This window comes from Lissotriton vulgaris, chromosome 4_1 (genome assembly GCF_964263255.1).
Source record: "Lissotriton vulgaris chromosome 4_1, aLisVul1.2, whole genome shotgun sequence".
NCBI classification, from domain to species: Eukaryota; Metazoa; Chordata; class Amphibia; order Caudata; family Salamandridae; genus Lissotriton; species Lissotriton vulgaris.
The window spans coordinates 2,049,048,289-2,049,062,868 of NC_141691.1; the positions used below are offsets into that span (position 1 = coordinate 2,049,048,289).

The following is a 14,580-nucleotide window of genomic DNA, read 5'->3' on the forward strand; positions in this document are numbered from 1 at the left end:
AGATCAATTTGCTGTGCGAAGGTAACCTACGGTGCAGAAATTTGGGGTTTTATTGACAACAAAATACAGCAAATACAGGTAGAAGAAAATAAATTCCTGAGAAGAATCCTGAAAGTGCCACAGAGTGTCCCGGCCTATGTCATTCACGAGGAAGTCGGAGAGCCATTTATAGAAGATCGCATTAAAGTTAAACCTCTATTGGCTTGGGTCAAAATATGGATCAACCCTGAGGCGGCTCTAACTAGTCAAATCATTAAGGACTGCCTCAAACGTGATAAAGGACATAACATCCCCTGGCTAAAGTATGTTAAGGACTCTCTAGAAGAAATTGATTGTATACATTTTTTCACATCCCCAGAAGCCCTAACTGTTGAAAGTAAAACAATGGTAAAATAAACTCTTTCCAGAACGGTTACGGATGATCAGGAAAGAGAGAGAAAGGTATAAACCCACTTTTTTTTCCTACTGTCAACTCACTGCGAAGCAGGGAATGGAACCATACCTGAGGGTCATGTACAAGGCCCAGGATCGTTATCATATGACTTGTTTCAGACTCAACATGCTCCATCACCTATTTGCGGTTCCTCCTGGATTCACTCACACCGTGGCGGAGAAGGGTACCTGTGGCTGCGACAACAGGTCTCCGCAGGATACCCTTCACTTCGTCTTATTGTGTTCCTTTTACTCAGTTCCAAGACGCAAGTTTTTTGTGGGGATTCTCAAAGAATCAAAGTTAAGACAAGCAAAATTGGCTGTGAAGTTCCTACAAGAAGCAGAAGATGCCCACACACTATTTTGTATTATAAACTTTATTCGGGTAGCACTTCGGCTAAGAAATACCAGAGAAATTGGACTCTAATATTAGCAGATCCCCGAAAAATGAATTCCTTTCCCCACCAGTCCAAATTGTAACACAGTTTTAGCTAATTTTTTAACATTTATACTCTTTTTTTTTATAGAAATTGTTTTTTATTAATGTGTGTATAATGTACATGTGCTTTTATGGTGTCTTTTTAAGCATTGAATAAAAATTACAAATTGAATTGAAATTGAAACTTTTAAATATTCTAGCGAAAGACATAGCTTCGCCAGTTTTCCTTAAAACAGGATTTCTTTGCATATATTGAAAGCAGATTAAATAATAGAACTGAAATTGTATTAATTTCAAGTGATATTAATGTTAGTATGGTAAATGGAATGCATTTACTGAACTAGGAAAGAGTGTACTGAAAGGATGTAGGGGAGAGGAAAATGTGATTAACGCTTAGTCTCGGACATTGAAGTAGAAGAATGATATAAAGAGCTATTAACATACTTGAAGAAAAACATGCACAAATACCTATTAGATAACAAAATGTTACCAGCAAATCCGATATTACAGTATCTAGAAAATACACCTCAATGTCTTTCATGTAACTGCCACAGTCCTGGTATGTTTCTTTTCATTGCTGCTGCTTTGAACATACCAGGCGATCAGTCTTCTTTCTTGCCATTGTTAGTACATTTTTATAACAGTTTTTGGTCCTTTGGCTGGCAGCAGTATTCTTATTATGGTAAATCCTCACTAATATGGAACATTTTTTAGCCAAAGTAGCAGATGTTTAAAAAACATTTAGGTGGAGTTGTGGTCTTATTTTTGAATAACTATGAATAAGCAGTGGAATGTGGTTAATTTGCTGGGGAACTGTGAAACAAAGACCTAACATTAACAGTTAAAAGAGAAAGTGCTAAGTTTGTGGAAATGTACACGTTATATAACAAATCAGTTTTCTAGAATTGCTGAGTCATTAATAGAGTTATGGGGTAGGGTTAAATGCAAGTGAATTCCATGGTTGATGTGAGTGGCCCCCCCTTTCTGTATCCAACTCCTTAGTTACAAGAGTATATGCATGTGGCTCTTAAATGGAACCTTTAGGAAAGTGCCCTTTTTTGTATGGTTACCCCCACACCCCACACCCCACACTCTTTGCCTGACATCTGATGCAACCTGACTTGATGTGCCCTGGGTCCCTGCCAATCCGGTTCCCAGGGCATGTGTTCTTTCCCAAGACTGTACCTTTGTATCTGCAATTGGCACATCCCTGGCCAGAGGTAAGCCCCTTGTACAAGGGACCATGGGTACCAAGGGCACTGTGACCAGGGAAGGCCTCTAAGGCCTGCAGCACCTAATGTGTCACCATTAGAGGCCCTGCACTTTAACACAGACACACACTGCCACTACAAGCTGCATCTTTTGGTGCAGAGAAAAGTAGGGAGTTGACATGGCACACATGGCACATATCCATGTGTGCCATGGGCCTAGGTAAGTTACCCCTCTAGCAGGTTGCACTGGCCCGAAGGTAAGGGTACAGAGGCATGAGCCCAGTACCCCTGCAGTGTCTAAGTCCATTCTTAGACATTGTAAATGTAGTAAAGCCATAAAGAGTATATGGTCTGGGAGTTGGTCATTTCGAACTCCACAGCTCCGAAATGGCTTTACTAAAAACTAGGACGTTTGGTAGCAACATTCTCAGCATATTAGTCCCACACTGATGCCAGTTGACCAGCTCTGGTGTGGTTCCTGAATGGCTTCCTGCCATTTGCCACCACTAGACAGGTTTCTGGACCCCTAGGTATAGAGCCGTTGCTTCTCACCCCCACTTTGGGTGGGAGAATCGGTGGGAAAACCAAGATAGGATGAGAGGTGTGCCCACCTTTGCCAACCACACTCCTTGGGGGGATGGGGGTGAAGCACACATCTCAGTCCCCTCCATCTTGAAGATGAGCGGACTCTTCCATTTAGGAAGAGTATCATACCTCCTCCCACTGGAGGGTGACTTAATAGGGGGTGAACCCACCCCAAGGAAGGGACCAATTGGTGCCAACCTGCACACCCCTAATACACCCCTAAATGTAGTATTTAGCGGGGACCCTGAACCTTGCCTCCTCACATTCAAGGAAGAAAGAAAAAAAGACTATAGAGCTGTGCTAACCCAGGAAAAAGCGGACACCTACTGCTTTGGCTCCAGCCCTACTTGCCTGTTCCATCTACGACCAGCCTACAGCAAGAACCCCAGTGAGTCAGCAGCCAGCAACCTCCATAAACCGTAGGACCTGTCCTGCGACCTTTCAAAAGACTCTGTCTCACGTGAGCACCGTATTTGCCCAAACAAAGACACAAAAATCAGAATTCTTGTGATCTGCACCCACAGCCTGAGTAAAAGTAGCCCAACACCCCAAGGAGGTCTCCCTAGTGATCCTGACCTGCGATCTGGTGATCCCCAACCTCCCTCAAGATGACGCCTGCAGCGTCAACCTGAAGGATCCCCCCGACAGGAGCTGTCAAGAAAAACAGATGCCAGAAGACACCCTGCGACAGACGCCCTACTGCCTTGGGTGGCCAAATCAACCATGTTCAGCCTTCCCCCCCAGATCCCAACTCGCCTTTTCAGCCGTAGGTCACCTTCAAAAAGCCTCCCTGCCTGAGCCTGCAGCATCTTTGCAAAACCAACAGTCTCCTTTTGAAAGCACAGAGTCCTCGATGTCCGCTTTGCACACTGCACCCATCCGCCCCAGTGCCGCTGGTGGTGCATCTCCTGGGCTGGTCATTGGCCCCTGAAGAGCTGACCTTTACCCCTTGGAGCTTTGCTCCCACATCAGAGTCGCCTGCTCATCAGCAGTTCCTAACGGAAGGCCCCATTGGCTAAAATTGGGCCCCTTTACTCTGCACCCAGATGTCCCAGTGCGGGTGGTGGTATGTAGAGATCCTTAAGGTGTGTTATTTAGGCATACCGCCCCCAGTATTCAAAATAATCCAATAAGTAACCCAAAAGTAACCTGAAAGTAATTACTGTGTCATTTGAATTGCCTTTAAAGCATATACAAACCTGTAACAATTGCAATTTCGACTACAACTGTATTTCCTTGAAATGTCTTGCATTTGAAAGTATATATTTTCTCACCTGTGCCGAGTTCTGCTTGGTTCTAAAATAAAAGTTAAGTATACCCTTGTTAGACCTGGCATCATTGGCGTGAGTCTCCCTTCCAATTTTTACGGATTGCCTCCTCTTTTTGATACGTTTTGCTGGATTTATGCTTTGAGCACTGTGCCACTGCTAATCAGTACCACAGTGCAAGTGCTCACTATGTCAAATTAATGTACTAATTGGTTATTCCACGATTGCGGTATTTGATTTATCTGTCAGCCCCTAGTACTGTGCACCATGTGTGCCCAGGGCTTGTATATCAAATGCTGCTGGTGGGCTTGCAGCACGGGTTGTGCCACCCACAGAAGCAGCTTGTAAAGTGTGCCATTGCAAGGCCTGTGTGCATTCTAGCACTGCCATGTTGACTTGACCAAGTGCACACACTTGCCAGTCCCTAAACCTTCCCTTTGCTTCATATTAGACACCCCTATGGTAGGCCCAAGGGCAGGGTGCATTGTAAGTATAAGGTAGGACATGCTCTGATGTGTGTAGCATGTTCTAATAGTGAATATTAGTGAATTACAGCCAGTTCGTTTTTCACTATTGAAGGCTACCTGTTCTCATAGGCCAGAATGGGCAGTAAGATTATTACATTCTTATAATCCTAACTGACTCAGGGAATATGGTAGAAATTCGAATTTAGTGTGCCTGAACTCAGAATAATAAAATACATCTTTTAGTAAAGTTGGTTTTAATATTCTGTGTTTGAAAATACCACTTTTAGAAAGTAGGTATTTTCTTGTCTAACTATCCATGCCTGCCTCTGCTGGGTTGTGTATTCCTTGTCTTGGTTTGTGAGTGACAGGGCTGGGGGAGTCCAGGAGACAGGCTGGGGCAGCCTGGTGGTGACTAGAGAGATCTGCATCTAGATGGGAGGGAGGAGTTGCACCTGGGACCTAAATAGGGCTGGGCCTTCCCTCTACAATGCTGGCTCCACCCCCTGTGGCTTGTCTGATGTCTCTGCCCTGCACTGTGAAAGGAGAGAAGGAATCCTGTCAACAGAGTGCTCCAGAGCTGTATCCTGTACTACCTGTGCTGGCTCCACCTCCTGTGGGGCAGCTGATGTATCTGCCCTGCATAGTGAAAGGAAGAAGAGTCATGTATACAAAGTGCTCAGGAACTGGTTTGGACTAGGCAGAGGTCTCTCTGCCTTGAGAGAACAAAGGATTTTGGGGTATAAGTATTGGGACCCTGATCCCAAGAAATTAGATCTCTTCTGGACAAGAAGCCTTTCTGCCAAGGAGAAGAACCAAGGAAGCTGCAGGAGTTCTACTGCCCCTCTGCCAGTGTACTGTTTGGTGGGTTGGCCTGCAGTGGTTGCTTCATTGCCAAGGGAAAGGAGAAGGAACTTTGTAAGGACTTTCATCTACAGAATATTCTCCAAGGGCTTGAACTTGCGTGCCTCCTGCTGATGTCTCAGGGACAAAGGACTTCACCTCCAGCTCCCTCCTGAATTTCCTTGCTGGGAATTCTGACTCCCAGCGGCACGTAAGTGACTGAAGTGCGACGCATCGAGAAGAAGCGTGCCGCCACCGCAGCTGAAATCATCGCAACGCCGGGGAAGCGAGCCTTCGTAGCATCTCCCCGGAAGCGTGTGTTCATCTAAGCTCCCTGCTGTCGCATCACCGTAGAAGCGTGACGCCATCGAGAGAGTCGCCATTGCATCACCGGAGAAGCGGGTCGCAGGGCCTGTCGCTACTCCAAAGTACAGAGTCGTCGCAAGGCTGCCAGGGCGTCCTCGTCATCGCAGTGCCGCATCAAGGGCGCTATCTTCTCGCCTCGCAACCGGATCATCGCATTGCATCAAGGCGCCATCTTGCGCACTGACGCGGACCCACAGGCCGAGAATCTACGCATTACCTCCGCTCCAGTAAGGCTCACGACGAGTCCCCTACTCTGCGCAAGCATTGAGGTAGGACGGAACTGTTCCACCGGATCACAGAACCGACGCATCTCCCCTTTTGCGAGCTTTTTGTTTACTTTGCGTTACGCATCCAGGTACTTTGTTGAGAACTTTGTCGCATTTACCAGCAACTTGAACTAAGCAGCTTGAATCATCTTTTAAGTAATCTTAAGTGTAGTATTGCGGATTTTTGTCATTTGTGGTCTTGTGTTTAAGTCTATATAAAGAATACTTATTTTTATAAAACCTGTGTTGTGTCCATCTGTAGTGTTTTCACTTTATTACTGTGTATATTCACAAATGCTTAACACACTGCCTCTGAGATAAGCCTGTCTGCTCGTGCCAAGCTACCAAGGGGGTGAGCAGGGGTTATTAAGGAGTGTAATCCCCTTATCCTGACTTAGAAGTAAGGGTCAGTATTCGGACAAAGGTGGATACCATTGCCAACTAGAGACCCCCAGATCTAACAACCCTTTTCATACTTGCCTAATTGGTGTGGATTCTGTCTCTGAGTGTTTGCCATCAGCCTTGAAGGAGTTACTACAATAAATGATTAATACACTATCTGGATCAGCCTAGCTGCTCGCCCTCACTACCACAAAGAGAGCTGTTAGTACTTGCCTAATACAGAGTCTGCTATACCTCTGGTGTTTCCCTGGACTCTGAGCACACTATACCCTACTTTGGTATAGTTAGTATGTACAGAGCCAGCTTCCTACAGAACCAGTCTACAAAAACTAAGACACATGCCAGATTTTAAGGTTCACGAATAGTGCCCCCTAATGTTTGTGCATCACCTATGACAGCAGTTCAAATTTTATTGAGGAGCATGCTCCTCTTTGCTTTAAAGTCGTTTCATAGTTCTGCTGTGGTGTAAGTAATTCCAGGGTTACAGGTTTTAAAATGCTTTTAGGTATTGAATAATGTTCTCTGGGGAGTATATTCTTATTTATGTTCTTCATTTTACGGTTTGTGATTCTGTGCAGGTGAAGCGGGCAATGGTTCAAGTGATCAGTGCTATGGCTCATCACGGGTACTTGGAGGAGGCAGGCGGTGAGATAATGGTGGAGTATATTGTCCGTCTCTGCGCTTTGTCTTCAGAAGCCATGGTAGGTCCCAAGCAATATTAGGAATATGTCTTTCAAGACGTTCTGTTGTTGCTGCAGCGTCTGATGATATAATCAGTTGCTCACACTTCACAAACTGCTAGTTTATTGACTTTTCAGTTGTCAGCCCTTGAGTATTTTGATTCTTTTCATACCTAAATTGAGATCACTTTTCTCTGTATTATTGTCATCATATGTCCTATATGATTGTTTCATTTTTGTTTTTGATTGCCTGTATGGTTTGATATGTTTGGATCCCCACAGAATTGTTCTTTTCAGTTACCATCTTCAGACAAATAAATGTAAACTTGGTATTGTAAAAACATTAAGGCTGTCCTCTTGAGGTCATTTTTGCACCTACTGCTGACACTTCATATGCATTTGGTCTTTTATAGACTAATATGCTCTGACTATTGTTTTTCTCGCCGCAGTGGTTACCTCAGAGGATTCTGTAACATAATAGTGTAATATTTCTAAAAGTGACAGCCACCTCTCCCTGTATACTTCAGACAGTATGTTCTACTGTGGCCAGGCGTGATTGCTTTTGCTTGATAAAGAAATGATGTGAGAATCTATTTAACTCTTTTTTAAACATGTTTTATACAACAGCAAGTCAAAAGACAAAACTCTGATTCTGATGATGTGACGGGGGAGAGTGTAAGGCGCATCAGCATCAACACCCTGTACCTCATTAGCACCACAGTCGACCGAATGAGTAATGTAAGTGCAACGTCAATAATTTCTGCAATCTCATTTGAATCTGATCAGGCAACCTTGTTGAATTATTCTGGCTCACCGATTGTTCAGTTTATCGATCAGCCTGTAGTGGTAGTCTGCATGATGAACGATTTAATTTAGAAGGTAATGCTTACAAGCTTTGTCTGGAAATATTCAAAGTCAAAGGTGATAGGTTCACAAACCAGTCACTCACTATTCTGATATGTTTCTAGCAAAGGTTTGAATGCCAGCAGGGCAGGCTCAAACTTTCATCTTGCTAAAAATCATTATAACATCTTGTATTTACGGTGTTATCAATTTAAAACAAACCGCGAAAGCCAATAGTTTTGACAGTGTGTTACACATGTACACACAGGCATGTGCAAATATTGCGTGCACAGATTGCATCCACAAATACTATTTAGCTAGCAAATTAAGCCCAGACATATTTGCTTTCTAAATGCAAAAACCACTAAAAATTAGCAAAGAAGGATTGCTATCATATATAATGCGTAAAGGAGGCCAAAGAATAGAGTGACAAACTGTGCGATGATTGAGTGTACTTTTCACATGTGAATAGCTTGAGGTAAGATAAATAATCCTCCAAGTGGACCCCTTGCCCATGCAATGTATATTTTAGAAAGCTGGTAACAATTGGTGCTGAAGACACCTGCCCTATCAAGCCAGATATCAAAAGGTTTAATAATAATTTCTGTTTAACACATTCTTCGCTGACAATAGCAGGTTCTTATGCAGAACCGTTTCATCTTTTTAGTTGAAAAGGATGTTCAATGTGGGTGGTAAAATCTCCCTCTGATGGTTATCTGTGCGTCTGGAGAAATTGCAAACAGTTTTGTCCATATGCGGGTGCTTCCCTTCGTAATGGCGACTTCTAACCGCAAATATCTCAAATTGGGAATACCCCCAGCGCCATACTGGATCAGATTTGTTTCTCAGCAATTCCGTCTTGGGCCGGTAGATGTTGCTGCACTGCTCTGCGTCAGCTCTGTCTTGAGACAGGAGAGACCTTGGGGCCACAATAAAACATCCATGTATCACGTCACTTTTTATCTGGTATCGGTTTGCGCCATCATACGTGGATCCCTGAGTAATGAGAATTTACAAGAGCAATTCGTCCGTGATCAGATTATTATGCATACTAGCAACCCTAACATACAAGATAAGCTGTGGGTAAATGGTGAATCCCCTTTGAAAGAAGTAGTTGTTCTAGTCAGGCAGTACTGGATGAATCAAATGAAATTAAACTCATCAGCAAATCTTATTCAGGCAAATACAAAAAGGCAGATAACAAATGCACGATTACCAATGAGGTATTTCATGGGAAGCCGGAAGGTGAGGCTAGAAGGAATAGTGGAAAATCTACTAGCGATTACCAAAATTCCAGAAAATGCTATTGTCTTAGGCTCTCGTGCGCATTTGGCTCACTACAAAAAGTGTCCTGCGAAATATCAGAAATGTACAATTTGTGGCATAGTGGGGCATTTCGCAAAAGTGTGTAGAAAGAAAAGTACTAAGTGTAGGAGAGTAGGGTCTGCAATCCTACGGTCACCCCAGATTTTTGCTTTTTGCTTCACTGGTTTACGACTTTCCCTGGTTGTGGGCCTGCTGATCAGACCCACAGCCTAGCTGTTCTCTCTCTAAATTGACACACATGTACTTTAGGTGCATTTAACAATTGGTATTTAGTCACTCTTATCAGTCCTTGTACAGTGTACCATAGATACCCAGGACATAGGTGAACCCAAGGCCTACCAGGGGCTGCAGCATGTATTCTGCCACCCCTGGCTGGCCATCCAAATCTGACACAACTGGCTGATCAATCAGCTTGGGCAAGGTGGTGTAATCACCCTTTGCTATAGATATAGTATACCTATATCTAACCCTAAAATGGACACATATCTTCCTATCAGTCACTCCTATGGCAGGCCTTATCAATCCTGACGGCAGAGTGCTTGGAATTATGTGAGATGGTGCTCTAGCATGAGCTGAGCCTGTCTGCAGCTGTCGGAACCAAGTCCTTTAGCTGTTTCCATGATAACGCTATACCATATACTCTTAAGTGCATTATAATCCTTGCGGTTATTGCTAACTTTGGTATAGCATTATCAAAACATGTCGAGTAAGGTGTCATACAAATTGGAATACTACCCCCTCGCCAGTTCTGGCGACGGGGACAGCATTCCACCCTTTAAGAGGGACACGACATGTATGTAACTGTGAACCCCGGTTAAAGTTAACTCGAGCCTCAGCATAACAAAATGGATGCTGCCACCACAGACATAAGTCTGACCTCCTGCTGCTGGGAGTCCTTCCAGCGAGGGAGGCCTGGACAAAGGGTTTCCTGCCTTGGGTGGTGCTAGCACCACCCCAGACAGGAATTTGTGTATTAGGTAGGACAGGCCTGAAAGGAATGAGACATGCCTGGGGCACACAAGGTGCCCTGTGCATACACCGATTCAAACCAGTTGCTGGGGCACTCAAGCCCCAGCTCTGGCGCGAAACCGGACAAAGGATATGGGGTGTAACCACCCCCTTCCTGGTCCCACCCATAGGAGGGACCTAGTCATAGTACAGCCCCCTTTAGGAGAATAAAGATAGGAGCTGGTCCCATTCCAAATTAGATTAATCCTGATTTGAAACTCTACAAGACGAAACTCTGGACTTCGACGTTCTGCTCCACAGAAGACTGAAGAAATCTCCCTTGTGGGCACCATCAAGCGTTCCAGCAGTTCACTTTGTCGTCTTCCCTGGTGGTTCCAGACTTCAGAGCCCGACGAGACCCGGACTTCCAGACCTCTGCGTGGGGCCCTTCTGCTTGCCTGCTGCTCGACGCGTTGTCTGGTCACTTGCCGTCTGGCTAGTGGCCTCCTAGACGACGATGCTTGAAATCCACACCGCTGGTCTGGTTGCTCCAGACTGGCCCTTGCTCCCCTGCAAAGGAGAAGCACCCCAGACCCTCCTGGTCTGCACCAGACGCCTTTTCCACTCACCGCGTGTGTTGCTTTTGCCAAGGCCTGTTGACGCCGAATCCGGAACCAACACCGCCGACAGCGAGAGCCTGCGTGGGACAGCTCGTGCCTCCATCCTGGTCATCGAAGACACCACCTGGTCCACGTGGCTGCAGAGTCAAGGGTCCACTCTTCACCTGATCGCGACGACAGCATCTGGTTCCTTCCTGGTTACACTCCAGTCACTGGCTAGTGACTTTGAACACTGTCCCCTCTGCTTTCAGGTCTTCATCTTCCTTGATCCACCCTTGGATCACTCCGGACATCTTCCTTTAGGCCGCCTGCAGCATCTTTTCTTCCAGGCTCCATAGACTTCCACGCGGAAACCCGACACACTTTGACACCTATGCACCCGCAGCCCGTGGGTGAGGTAACAAGAGCATTTCGGTGCTCAAGGGTTGATTAACTCTCCTAGTGTCCAGATTTCCAGTCGTTTTAGCCCTAGCTAGTCGGAACTGTCTGATACTTACCTTTTCGTAATTTGTACTGTCCATTGACTTTGTGACGCATCTCGCGTGTGAGTTCACACTCTGCACACGCGTCCCGTGAGCCTCCTATTACTTACCTCAGGTTAGGGTAGGGTAGTCCCAGCATTCCTACAGTCTCTGGACAGCTCCATTCCTTCTATCAATTTCCTTATACCACTTGTTTAGTATATGGTTTGTTGTGCCCCTAGGGCAACATTGTAATTTGTGCAACTTAAACGTATTTTTCCTAAGATTGTCATGTGCTTAGCCCTCTGATCTCATCAAGAGTTCAGAGGTGTGTGTTATTAATAAATATATTGTTTATTTTCATAACAACCTGTGTGGTGTCCTTTCACTTGGTATTCAAGGGGTTATATGTGGTAAAGCAGCTGGCTTCACATGCCAAAAGAGTTTAGCCTAAAGACTGCTTTGTCCATGCTACCACTAGGATAGCTGGTCTATAAGGTTGACTTACAACCAATCACCATAAGGGTTGTTTGGACTGATACAAGGTGATCACTAGAACTAGTGAGCATCATATATCAGGCCAACTTCTCACACTAAGCGTGGTAAAATAGTGCAGCATGTTCAAGCGGACATTTGAAGCGAAGTCAGAGGCTTCAAAGCATTCTGATTCCTCTAATGTAAACTGAGTGTTTCAGCGATTACGACGATTCTTGTTGTCAATTTTGTAAAGGTGTTGTAAATTTCCGTCAGAGATTATGTACAGTGTGAACTACAAAGATTGGTATCTGATGGAATCATAGAACAGGTAGAATCTGCTGAATGGGTTTTTCCTATTAGTAGTTGTCACATGTCCCAGTGGCAAGGTCAGATTATGCATTGACCTAAGAGACCACAATAAACACACACTAGTAGATCAGTATCCCCTATCACGCATAAATAAGATGTTTTCTGATAGATACATCTGCCAGTGGATTCCTCACCTTGTGAATATCCCCTTGCGTCATTCGGAAATTCTTTTTGTAGCTTCGCGCCGACGTGGACTTGGACGTCATAGAGACACGGCATCGCACGCGACTCTGCTGACGTCACCGACGCCCATAATAGGCCCACGCCGGCGTGATGACATCAGTTCCCTTTTTTCCGCGTCGTCGACGCTAACGGTTTCGGGGAATCTCAGTAGCTTTCTAGTGACTTTGTTGCTATTTCCTTAGTTTTTCTGCTTCTTTGTTTTGTGACGATGTCGACAAAGAAGACTGGCTTCAAGCCCTGCAGTGAATGCGGGAAGATGATGTCCATTACGAACCCGCACGAGGACTGTTTATGGTGCTTAAGCTCTGACCATGATGTGGATGGATGTTCATCTTGTCGAAAGCTGAACCTGAAGGCCCTGCGGGAAAGAGAACCTACGCTCCAAGTCGACCTCAAGTACGACCAACTGGGCCATCGGATTCGATACAGATGTCGGTTCCGGCTCCGTCTGAGTCGATGGTGGATCCAATAGAGAGGCGTGTTAAGGAGAGGTCCAGGAGGGAGGCACAACGCCTTTTGGAGGAGCAGAGATATGTTGACTCTCATCCTGATGTGGAGGAAGGTGAACTAGAAGAAGACTACTTTGAAGACCTAGCAGATGCTAGTGGCCTGGATTTTTCCCCGGAATGGGAGTTACCATCAGGTTCTGATGCACCTTCAAAGGACGTCCAGCCTTATCATGTGGTAATGAGGAAGGCTGCGGGACTTATTAATTTGACTTTGCCAGCAGTTGAATCTAAGTCTAATCTTCTTACTTAGGTCCTACACTCGCCTAGTTCGGTGGTGGAACCGTTGCTTCCGTTTATTGAGGCTTTAACAGAGGCTATTATGGAGGTGTGGAAAAAGCCTCTATCTGCTCCGGCTGTTTCCAAAAGTGTGGCAAGACGATACAGGGTTGCACCAGAAGACCCTGCCTTTTTAACATCTCATCCTTCTCCTGAGAGCCTGGTCATTCAGGCAACATGTTCGAAGAAGTCTTTGAGTGCATTTCCCCAAGTGCCTGGGGATAAGGAGGCCAAGAAACAGGATCAGGTGGCCAAAAAGACTTTCTCCTCGGCAAGTATGGCATTGAAGTCCACTAATGCCACTTGTCTCATGGGGAGATATGTGCACGCACTTATGGATTCAATGCGTTCCTTGGCTCCTAAGATTCCTGATGGAAGTAGGAGTGATTTTGAGGAAGTGTTGTCTGACGCTTAAGCGGCGGCACGCCAAGTAATACAAAGCGGATTGGACACTGCTGATTCTGTGGCTCGCATCATGGGCACTGCGGTTGCCACGGGAAGGTCGGCTTGGCTAAAATCATCAGACTTTTCCACAGACGTTCAAGCAGCTTCATTGGATCTGCCATTCGATGGTGTTGGTCTCTTTGGCAAAAAGGTCGATACTGCCTTAGAGAGGTTTAAGGACAGTAGAGCTACTGCCAAATCTTTAGGTCTCCAGATCAGAGGTTCTAAGGCCAGGAGACTCAGAGGTTTTGGACGCTCTTCCTTTCGCAATTATCGACAAGGTCAGCAGCAGCAACAACAGCAGCAGCAGCAGAATCCCTTGTACAGATCTTACAGGGGAAAGCAAAGAGCTCGTCCTCGTGGACGTCAGGCCGCTTCCTCCTCCACCTCCTCCAACCCCCCAGCCACAGAAAAGCAGCCCTAGATCCGCCATTCCGGATCATGCGGGTCCTGTGGGGGGCCGGCTTACCCACTTTCTACGGGATTGGGAATCGGTTACATCAGATCTTTGGGTTCTCAATCTCGTAGAAAATGGGTATGCCCTTCCCTTTCGGGAATTCCCTCCCAATTACCCTCCTTGCCAAGGTTTTTGCACGCAGGAACATCTGTTGCTTCTACAGGAGGAAGTGCAGACTCTATTAAGAAAGGGTGGTCCCAGAGCAGGAAAGGGGTCAGGAATGCTACTCCCGGTATTTCCTGATCCCCAAGAAGGATGGCAGACTTCGTCCAATCCTGGATCTCAGGATCTTGAATCTCTATCTGAAACAAGAAAAATTCAAGATGCTCACCCTTGCTCAGGTTCTTCAAGCACTGCGGGAAGAAGACTGGATGGTGTCGCTCGACTTGCAGGATGCGTATTTTCACATCCCAATCCTGAAGTCTCACAGGAAGTATCTCCGTTTTACGGTGGGATCGCAACACTACCAGTTTGCGGTCCTTCGTTTGGTCTTACTACTGCGCCTCGAGTCTTCACCAAGGTGATGGCGGTGGTGGCGGCACATCTCAGAAAGTCGGGGATTCCGGTATTCCCTTATTTGGACGACTGGCTGATCAAAGCAGAGTCGTCAGAGAAAGTGCTCCAGCATCTGCATCTGCAAGAGACAACTCAGTTGTCTGTTCATAGGTGCGGTACTGGATACAACTGTATGTCGGGCATTCCCCCCTCCTC

General features: G+C 45.7%; 1 protein-coding gene across 2 annotated transcripts in view; it reads left to right on the plus strand.

Moving 5' to 3' along the window:
- The window catches only part of MROH1 (maestro heat like repeat family member 1), a 2,204,128-nt gene that overhangs the window by 730,221 nt on the left and 1,459,327 nt on the right, over positions 1 to 14,580 (plus strand). For both annotated transcript variants that reach the window (XM_086966435.1, XM_086966436.1), the window contains exons 13-14: positions 6,855 to 6,977; positions 7,584 to 7,694. In XM_086966435.1, the coding sequence (XP_086822561.1) occupies positions 6,855 to 6,977; positions 7,584 to 7,694 (234 nt within the window). The remainder of the gene's footprint in view (positions 1 to 6,854; positions 6,978 to 7,583; positions 7,695 to 14,580) is intronic.